We start from the raw sequence: 10,728 nt of genomic DNA on the forward strand, positions 1-10,728 counted from the left end.
TAGTTGGATCTCTAGTTGGACCTTTAGTTGGACCTTTAGTTGGACTTGTAGTTGGATCTCTAGTTGGACATTTAGTTGGACCTTTAGTTGGACTTGTAGTTGGATCTCTAGTTGGACCTTTAGTTGGACTTGTAGTTGGATCTCTAGTTGGACCTTTAGTTGGACCTTTAGTTGGACTTGTAGTTGGATCTCTAGTTGGACCTTTAGTTGGACCTTTAGTTGGACCTTTAGTTGGATCTTTAGTTGGTCTTTTAGTTGGTCTTTTAGTTGAACTAGATTAGATGAGTTTTAGGGGATTCATCGAGGGTATATCTTTAGGAAATACAAATAAAACGTTGCCAAAAAGCGAAAACATTCTACTGAACATTTGAGTGACTAACACTCATAAAATGTTGTCTGTATTTTGTCGGGCTTGCTGTTAGAGACCAGGGAGAGAGCGAGCAGCACCAGGATGGGGTTGGAGGAAATCCCAGCTCGGCTCATCTCTCTGACCTCGACGCGCTCTCAGCGGCTCCGGAAAAGACCTCGAAAAGTGGCAGAGCAGGGAAAAAAAACACACACATGTGGCATCTTTCGTCAGCATGTCCAGTGACCTGTTATCTCATCCTCTAGTTGTACAGAGCTGCACCGTCCTGTCGGCTGCCCCACAATCAGACTTTAAGATCAATGTGCTGTCCCCCAATGTATGCTATTCATTTTCAGGATCACTCAGAGCTTCTTTTACAGAGCCCTGACGCTGCTGCACAGCTATTGCTTATTCAAAGTTTAATAATGTTGAACGTGTCGTGCACAGAGATTCCTTGCTTTGAGGGACACACCGGGCAGAAGGTCGGCCGTCAGGGAGCGTCTGTCGCCATATTTTCTGTGGTTTGTACCTTTAGCACTAGTTGGACGATTGGAAACGTTGAAGCGTCGGTGGAGCCCATCGGTGAGAGAAAACACCCTAAATTGGCCGTTTTAGCTTAAGCAACATCATCCAAGGGCTTTCTTATAGTATTAACTGGAATCAATGGAGCAATAGTATTTCCAGAAATCCAGAAATGTAATAATCCAATATTTATAATTACTCTAAAACACCTAATCATACAAATTTGATATATTTTAGCGATTTTTTTTATGTTGCTCGAATTAAAACACGTACATTTCCTGAAATAACAGTTTGTAAACTGAAATATTTAGTTTATCTTGGTGAGAGTGCTCTCGACCACCTGTAAAGGGTTCTTACCTGAGACAAGAGCAAATATCAGGAAACATTGGTGAATCTCAGAAATCTACTAACAAAATAAGAACAAATCGTGGAAACGAACCAAAAAATAAATAAGGAGAAGATTTGTTCTTATATCGCTTCATGCATGAGGCCCATTGTTGTATTTAATGTTACTGATTTGTAAGCCAAATCACCCCTTGGGGGGGCATTAAAGCTTTGCCCTACTTTGCTACCTCACCTTCCTTTTTATTGCCAAAACAATGTCAACAGACTGACCGCTTCTGCAACACATCATTTATTCCCAGACTGTCACTTGGGCAGAAGGTCCAGCAGTTAGAAAGATTGTCCTGCAAGATTTAACCCCCACAAACCACGACCCGTTGTGTAAAATGTGTTTCCTTCATTTCACAGGGAGACAAAACTCTCCGTTGATTGGAGGATAACGGTTTTATTCGCCCTGCCTCCCTTCCTCTAACTGTTGCCGCCCCTCTGAGGCATCCTCTCCATCAACCCTTCCTCTGTCATGTTTTTGTTCTTCAGCGGGACCTTTGGCCCCCGGGCATCCCCCCCCCCCCCCCCCCCCCCCCCCCCCCCCCAGTCCAGTCCCACTTCCTCTGTTCACTCTATTGGTTTTCCCATCATGTTCTCACTTTTACTCTTCTTGAATATTTGCCATTTCATTATTGCCCTCTTGCAGATTCCTTCTTCTTAACTTTCATTCTCATGTTGTTGACAAATAACAGAATTAAATTATCTTCACTAGAGCTAAAGACACACATGATGCTGTTAGCAATTCAGCCTGATACTCAACAATACTTCAGCAAGATGGATGCATCAGCAAGACCCACTCAAAAAAATATGGTTATGTTTTATCCACAATGGATTTCAAATCATGCATAGCATTGTAAAAAACAAAGCATTTAGATTTTTGCATTTAGAAACAAAACAATCTGTAGAACTAACCTTACGTGGATTAATACAATATTATAACATATTTTAAGCTTTAAATACATTTTAAACACATCTAAATGCATTCAGAATATCTTTTTTAATATCTTTTCTTGCTGCCATGTTTTATTTGGACTTACATATCGCAAATGTTTATTTCTCTTTTTTATAAGAAGGTCATTGTTACTCAATACATTACTTTCCGTGCAATGCTTTGATGAGAAGCCGCCTTTACTTTGCTTCAGTTATTTACTAAAATGAGTCATTGAACTATTCCTATAATATAATTCCTATAACAGCACACTGTCTCTCTCACCTTCAGCCTCCAGCAGCTTGAGTTGCTGTCCAGTTCGTAGGAAGTACTTTCTGAGGATGACGAAGATGACGGCCAGCGGGATGGCGGCGATGAAGATGTAAGGCCGTATGATGGACACGGTGAAGATGGCGCCCGTAACGATCAATGTGAGCTGGTGATAAAATAAGACGGATCAGACCTGATTGACACCGCAGAAATATCTCAGAATACACATTTTAAAGAGTGGACAATGAGTTAGTCTCAATAAAAGAAAGTTACTACTACTGGAGGGTGAGATTTACATTTTGTTTAAAATGTATTGTCATTATTATTTACCCAAAATCCTTCTCATCGCCAGTGTTTTGGTTCATTTTGCAAAAAGAAAAAAATAACTAGTTTAATGAAATCTTAAGTAAAAAATGAAACACCAAATTGTGGTAAACATTTTGTACTGCCTTGTCATTTGCAAGTGCCTTCATCATTAATTGTTGATTGTAAAAATAAATGTTATATTAGCAGATGTTGAATGGAGACGCTAACATCTGTGACATGTTTGTGTTCCTTCCTCCTCACGCCATCGACACCACACCGTCTCAGAAGCGTTTTCGCCCGAGCTTTCTTTACTAAATACCATCTTGTCTTTTCTGAATACATTGTCTCTGTTGTTTTTATCTTATTGTTGCACACATTGTATATTCATATTTCAGTGCAGTACCGGAGGAGGCAAACACGCGTCTCATTGAACATGTAGAGGTGTGTCGAGTGTGCGACAAATAGGCCTTGAAACCTGAAAACATTCAGTCTACCTGAATGAGGTCAAACAGCACCAGAGGCAGCATGTCATCTATGGTGGCCATGTCCTTGGTGAATCTGTTCATGATGCGGCCTGGAAGAGGACAAACAAGGAGGAAAATGAACTCAATTAGTATGTTTTTCCATTTGGCTAAACAGATTCTAAAAGTAGACAAAAACAGGTGAATACATGTTTAAACCACACAGAAAAAACCCTGAAAAATATGAAGTAAACTGAAAATCACCCGTCTTCATAGTGTTGAGCACGGCCATGGGGGCTCGCAGCACAGCGCTAAGCATCTGCTCGTGCAGTCTCTTGGACACGGTGAGTAATGTGTGCACCAGTGGGAGACCCCTGAAGAATCCCAGGGCCAGCACGCTCTCCGACGTGGCCACGTAGATGTAGATGATGTAGTAGGCGCTGGTCGGAGTGACGATGACCGCCAGGTGGACGGGGGGCGACGAGGAGTTCGGGCGCTGTTCGTCGATGAAGTTTGGCGATGTGGGGTTGGCGCCGTCCCTCCAGATCTCGCTGGTGTGAACGGAGCAAAAGGGTTTGAGAACGAGACACGGATTGAAGTTTAGATCGAATTGACACAACAAATAAATACAGTCAGTCAGGAAACGCTTTGAGTTCCAAAGAAACGCAGAGTGACTTAGATATGCGTCGTATGCAACAATATTTTATACATCAAACACTGAGCCGCTCATCTGAAATGAATCCAACATTTAAAAGCACGATTCAACTTACTTTAATATATGTTTAACATATATTTAAATATGTAAACATGAATTATATTTGGTCTCATAAAAGAGTGAAACAAACTACAAAGCATAATTTTACAAGAGAAAAGTCCACCTCGCTAAACACTTTCAATATGTTTGTTAAACAATTTATTTTGCCACTGAATGTATTTGTTTAAAAAAAGTAATTCATGACAATATTTAGTATTTCTGTTCGGAGCTGATGTCTTAAGGAACATAAAACATAACACTTACTCAGTAATGAGGAAAATGCCAATGACTGAACCAGCAACCTGTTAGTAGAAACGGAAAAGAAATTGTCAGATGAATTCACATAAATAAAATAACAACTAAAAAAATGGTAATTTTACCTCAATGAAGAAGACAAGGAGGATGAAGATTAAGACGTAGACTAAGCTCCTGTTGGTGGTGATGTAGCGAAGGTATGTGCTCCATGAGGTAGTTTCAAAGATGTTCTCACGTTCATCTGCGAAGCATTGCTGTGAAGGAAGAGAACGGTTCTTTTACCCTGCAGACCTACCCGTATATCAGACAAACTTTAAAGTTACTACGAGGAACTTTTATTTTGTGTTGAATTTGATTTTGCTCCCTGTGGACTAAAGTGGTTTCTGAGCACCAGACTCCCTTCAGAAAACCTCTCATGTTACTGCAGCAGGGTCTGGCAGTCTGCCTCTCTCAGTCCTGGTTCTGGTTCTCCCGTGCCTCCCTTCCCTCCAGCGGGTCCGGCAATACGTCCTGGGTCTCCAGCAGCGTGGTGTCGATGTTGGCTCCCAGAGAGGAGAAGCTCTGCTCCTGGAGGAGGAGGAGGAGGAGGAGGAGGAGGAGACGCTGCTGTTGCTGCCAGGAGCTGAGCTCTCCTCCTCCCTCCAGAGCCCCGACTGCAGGTCCAAGGCTGCAGGTGAAGCCGGATCTGGGTCTGTCCACGGTGGATCGGTCTCTGCTGGAGGATCAGGGTCTGTCCACGGTGGACCGGTCTCTGCTGGAGGATCTGCTGGAGTCTGAGCTGAAGGAGTTTCTGGTGAACCTGCATGATTGCATCTGATTTCCCCCTGAACCCGATGACAAGCATTTATAATAACTATATAGAAATAGCCAATCTTCTCACTGATGGTCTTGTTTACTGATGTAGGTCATAAAGAGGATCAGCATTATTTTAAGTTTAAGTTAAGTTCCTCATAGTAACTTTAGTTTGAGGTTAAGTACATTTTGTTGGTATTCACCAGATCATAAAAATGAGGGTGAAGAAAACATTCTTCTAGTCTAAACATAAAAATGTGTCTACTCATGTACTCTAAGATGCCTCGAACAGGGTTCTAACAAAGCTCTACCTCCATGTCTGCTTCGTCCACATCCTCACTGATGTCATAGACGCTGTCCTTGGACAGGCGGCGGGCGTAAATGTCCAGCTCGGACACCAGGTCGCACTGCGGCGTGATCAACAGCTTTTTTCTGAAGGACGACTGAATCTGGATCTGCTCTCTGCGCTCCTGGCGCTCCTGAGATTTGGTGATGAATGCCAAGACGGACTGGCGCCGCTGCCCGTTGAGGTGCTGCAACCCATGGTGGTACAAGTTCCCCCTGGGGAGCACCTCCTCCACCTGATCGTCCTCGGGTACGACCGAGAATTTCCTCTCGGAGAGTTCACAGACCCCGTCCTCTATCGTGGTGGACTGGGGAGTGTTGGCGGTCTGTTGGGAGTTCCCGATGAAGGAGAACTTGCGAGCGGCTGCCAGCGGACTGAGGATGAGGGACTGTTTCCGTTTTTCTGGGTAGCAGTCACCACCGGGATGGCCCTGGGTCCCGGAGATGATTATCGGAGGCGGCTGCTGTCGGAACGACTGGCGGATCGTCTCCGGGCCTCGGAAGCCGGCGGTTTCGTCCACTGAGACCCTGCGGAGAGTTTCCGTGAGGATGGAGCTGCGCCGCTCCGCGTTGACGTTGTCGTAGGCCTCCATGCCGAGGAGGAGGGAGCTGAAGTCGGGCCGCTTGGCCTGCAGCTCCGAGAAGGTGCCGTAGAAGTAGCAGTCTCCGTTGTGCAGCAGCAGGATTCTGTCCGCTCGCTTGAGATGCTCCAACTTGCTGGTGACCACGATGCGCGCCTTGGACCCCATAAGTTTGCAGACGCATCTGTGAAGTCAATCAGAAAATTAGAGGTTGTAGAGAAACGTATGTGTCAACTTTCACATATTTCTTTAAGTATGTCTCTATAAAAAACAAGAAGAAAAGACAGGTTGAGGTGTCAAATCTTCAAGGAATAACCAGCCCTTTGAAATGAACAAGCTACTTTATTTTTCAGGCTTCGACTACAAAACCAAAATGTTCTTTGCCTGCTTCTTTGCCCCTCTGAAAGATTGCCACATTTCATCAAAGCATAATTCCCTTTTTGCTCCAACTCCCTTTTCCTGAGAACGTAACAGTGTGATGAAGCAGCCGTGACGCTCCACAGTCGACCCAAGAGTGTGTCTGAGACAACAACAGACAACCTTGACCTTGAACTTAAAACTGTCAGCTCAACCACCCCCCCCCCCCCCCTCCTCCTCCTCCTCCTCCTACACATGAAAGACTCTCTGTTGGGATACACACTTCTCAAAGATCTCTTTCTCCGTCACGATGTCCAGGTGGGTGAAAGGTGCATCCAGCAGGTAGAGGTCTGCATCTTTGTACACGGCCCTGAGGGAGAAAACACAAGTCAGAGAGTCTTAAAGGGACAGTTTGGATGTTTTTTTATAAACGGGGTTGTATGAGGTGCTTATCTATAATCAAGTGTGTTATCTACAGTGGAGGGCTACACTGTACTGGCACGGGAGAAAAGTAATGTGCTGCTGTGGACGGGGACGGCAGCAAAACGTATTTTAGACACACAGACAGCCCTTTCAGACGAGGAACTGAAGTGTTATCTGTGCTCTATTCATAAGTACCGGACTCCATTGACAGTAACAGTAACAGCAGAACACAGGGGTTGCTGGTCCACAGCTGCCTCGATTTCTTTGTGTTATGTGTGATGTCTTTGGTGTTTTAAAGCAGTGATTCTCATAGTGGGGTCTGAAAAGTTTTTAGATTTATTAATTAAAATTATCATTACTGTTTTTAGTTGTTTTTTTACAAAAGGCTTAAAAGTTTAAAGAATAATATCTTAATTTTGAAATGCATAATAGTTCATAGATTATGCTCTAATTTAACATTTGCATAATTAATCTGCAAATATGTTTAATACATGTGTTAATCTTTACATAAATAAACTGAGGGTCCTCAGTAAACTCTATCTTGTAAGGGGCCCTTAAAACAAGACCTTTTAACTTTTAAATGATTAGTTCGGATTCATCAAAATCACAAAATGACACAAACAAACTAACCCATTGTTGTAGCAGTAGATTAGCATCTCCTGTGGTCGGCCACATTAAATTACTTGTTTTGTCGCAGGAGTCCTGTGGCTTTTCAGTAAACATTGTAAACATGAGTTTATGGTCTCAATCTCTAGTTTCAAGTCTTCTTCAATACAGCATGATGTTCATTTAGTACATTATGGTCCATTTAGAGTCACACAGACCATAAAGCAGGGGATGCTTTACCAGAGCCGTATACGGTGTCTCTACATCACTTCTCCGCATTCCAAATATGGTAACTTCTGCTCATTGGTTGCAAAAACAACAACATGGCGGCGGCTGTAATCCAAGATGGCGACGGGGAAAATGCCGAATTTGAGCCTTTCAAACATCAGTCCACAAACCAACGGGTGACGTCATGATGACTATGTCAACTTCTTATATACAGTCTATGGTTTCTCCAAACTGGGAGCGTGCCGATTGTCATCTACTGTAAATAGGACACTGACTAAGTACCTCGTACAGCCCCAGAACTATCCCTTTAAGGTTAGAGAAGCAGAGAATACAGGGGAAACAAAGAGCAAGAGACACAGACAGTAGATGGTGTAAATGAGGAAGTCGGGTCCCTGTGGGAACAAATCAATTCCAGTGGATGTTTACAGCGATGGCAGAAGCCCCAAAAACCAAATGAGTGTCTGCAAATTGATGCCAGGACACTAAAGCAATAAATAATGCATGGGAATATGAGAGCGTCCGACTGCTGTGACCTACACGCAGGTTTTAATGGAGTAATAAATGTCTACTGGGGGCCGTAGAAAGCACTCGGCATTAAAGAGTCAGGCCGTAAAAACGCAATAGTTAGTGAAGGCAGACAAACACACAGATAAGAATGATAGGTGACGGTTATCGGCTTTGGCAGGTTAAGATTATCGGAACAAATACTGTGACTTGAAGAGTTGCCAAAGACATAAAAACCCTAAGTAATAAGATGAATGTTATTTAGCAGATGTTTTTATTGACGTCCACGGAGTGGAGACTCTTCCTCTGGCCGTGCTTGGAATGATGATATTGATGACGGTGATTAGTTTATTGACTGCAGTCTGTATGCAGATCTCTAACGGTGCAGAAGTGATTACGTGTGGTTTTTTTAAGAAAGGGAAAGAAATGCTGTTTTTCTGTCAGTTGTTTTGAGTGAGAAGCTCTCTTTATAACACAACTTTTATTACACACCACGGATTCCAGTCAGCAGATTGATGATCTCTTAAAACGCCACAAAACAACTCACTACTTGCTCTATTTATATCAACTAGAAGTGTGACTCATATCCTGAATTATTTCTATTTTTGTTGATAGCAAAACAACAACACATAAAAGGTTGGACAAAATAAAAATGAATTAATCAACAGAGGCGGTCTGACGATACTGATCAGATTTTATTTTCAGTTACGATCACTCTCGGTTTGTTTTGTGTTATAAATCCAGCGCACCCCGTGTTTCTGAATATGTTGAATATAGTTTACCAAAAATGTTGATTATATGTTTCAGAGTTTTTTAGTTTAGGTTGTGGCAGTGAACATATTTGATCCAATTTATTTTTATATATTATTTTATAAATTGAATATTTATCTTGAGCAGTTTTCAGTCGGTTGTGGAAGAACGTTACAAATTTATCACATCTATTTTTAACAAATTAATTTGTATTTATTATTTTTTATATAATTTATATAATTCCTTGGATATATATATATATATATATATATATATATATATATATATTTTAATCCTTTTTTTCAATTGAATTATATTTAAGTTCAAGTGAATCCACTGTTATAAAGAAAGAAGTCTAAAAAGAAAAATGTATTAAAAAGACGATCTTTCCGAAGTCAATAACTAAATATTCAATATATATATTGATCTCTATATATTCATATTCAGCTCTACTGTGGCTGATGGATACATGAGGTGACAGGAAGTACCTGGCCAGGCCGAGGCGAGCCCTTTGACCCCCGCTGAGGGTCACCCCTCCTTCCAGGAGAAGCGTTTTGTCTTTCTCAGGCAGCAAGTCGAAGTCCTAGAGAGGAAAACAAGATGTCAGTGAGTCAGACACATAGATGCACGCTCAGCTTAATGCCACAAACTGGCACTTTAAGGCGAGACACTACCAGCCAAAATATTGATTTTACTGCTTTGATACATTTTGAGATTTTGTGCTGCAGTATGTATCTTCCATAACATGTCTTCTTTCAGACTAGTGGAAAGAAAACATCCAAAATGTCCAAATAAGGTTTTTATGTTACTACTTTTGTTTATTTACATCTGTAGATTTCTCCAAAACTTACCATTAGATAATGCCTAATTTGCATATTTAAACAGAATTTCAGGAAACTTGTAATATAAACAATAATCCTCTTCATGTGAGTGATGAAGTGGTGAAGTTTCATGGTGATATCTGGTAGTTCATGTTTTGACCCTATTCACCTGTAGAGTCTCTAAATGTCTGTATTGGAACTAAACGTCTCTTTAAAGGACGTTTCCTCTTAATGAGTTTGTTCTCAGACTCTGATGATAAATCTCCACTTCAGCAGCTCTTACATTCACCAAACTTCACTCGTTCATTCCTCTCTGTGTGCTGAAGGTTCACACAGAGGGGTTTGTTCATATATCACTCGTAGACTCACTTATTCTACATTTTATCACTGAAACATGGAGAAAATAGCTTTCAGGGTGTGAGCTGCACTACCAGCATGCTAAATGCTACATTTACTGGAAGTGGATAGAAACTGAAAGCTCAAACTGTATCCTGATAACTTTGGAATGAAAACACATCATTAATACTCAGCCATTAAGATAAGAAGCTGCAGAAGCTGTTTGGTGCACAGATCATTTTGGGGGATGTGGTGACTCTTTCCAGAATGTTCTGACTAAAGAAACGCATAAAGATTTAACTGCACCCGTACAATAACCAATAAAAGCTTCATTTGTTTTCATGCTAAAGTATCCTAGTATGCCTAAATACAACAACCCAAAGAACACATTCATATACATGACTTTTACAATTCATGTTCATATAATCAGAGATTTACAGGCTCAAGTGGAAACCGCACAAAAAGCACAAACCACAGACGGGACAGGCGCATGAAGGATGTCACGTGAGTTGCGTTTCGGACGGTAATTGACGACAAACAGACGGCAATGAGGATGAAGTGACAGCACGAGTGTGTCATCGTTAAAAAAAACGTCCTACCTGTTTAACGACAACTTCCGGTGTCCCGACGGGAGCGCATAGAGGGATGAAGTTAACAGGTTGTTTAACAGCTTGTGACAACAACGCAGCATAGTTTAAAAAGACACGTGTGTGTGTGTGTGTGTGTGTGTGTGTGTGTGTGTGTGTGTGTGTG

General features: G+C 41.8%; 1 protein-coding gene across 1 annotated transcript in view; it reads right to left on the reverse strand.

Annotated features, from left to right (window-relative positions):
- cftr (CF transmembrane conductance regulator) overlaps positions 1 to 10,728 on the reverse strand; it is a 36,594-nt gene that overhangs the window by 10,052 nt on the left and 15,814 nt on the right. The window contains exons 12-19 of the mRNA XM_031865609.1: positions 9,307 to 9,401; positions 6,591 to 6,677; positions 5,336 to 6,134; positions 4,358 to 4,486; positions 4,242 to 4,279; positions 3,488 to 3,774; positions 3,257 to 3,336; positions 2,472 to 2,622 (exon numbers count right to left, since the gene is read on the reverse strand). Of these exons, the coding sequence (XP_031721469.1) occupies positions 2,472 to 2,622; positions 3,257 to 3,336; positions 3,488 to 3,774; positions 4,242 to 4,279; positions 4,358 to 4,486; positions 5,336 to 6,134; positions 6,591 to 6,677; positions 9,307 to 9,401 (1,666 nt within the window). The remainder of the gene's footprint in view (positions 1 to 2,471; positions 2,623 to 3,256; positions 3,337 to 3,487; positions 3,775 to 4,241; positions 4,280 to 4,357; positions 4,487 to 5,335; positions 6,135 to 6,590; positions 6,678 to 9,306; positions 9,402 to 10,728) is intronic.

Source organism: Anarrhichthys ocellatus, unplaced genomic scaffold (assembly GCF_004355925.1).
Source record: "Anarrhichthys ocellatus isolate YVR2014 unplaced genomic scaffold, GSC_Weel_1.0 scaffold2, whole genome shotgun sequence".
In the NCBI taxonomy this organism is placed as follows: Eukaryota; Metazoa; Chordata; class Actinopteri; order Perciformes; family Anarhichadidae; genus Anarrhichthys; species Anarrhichthys ocellatus.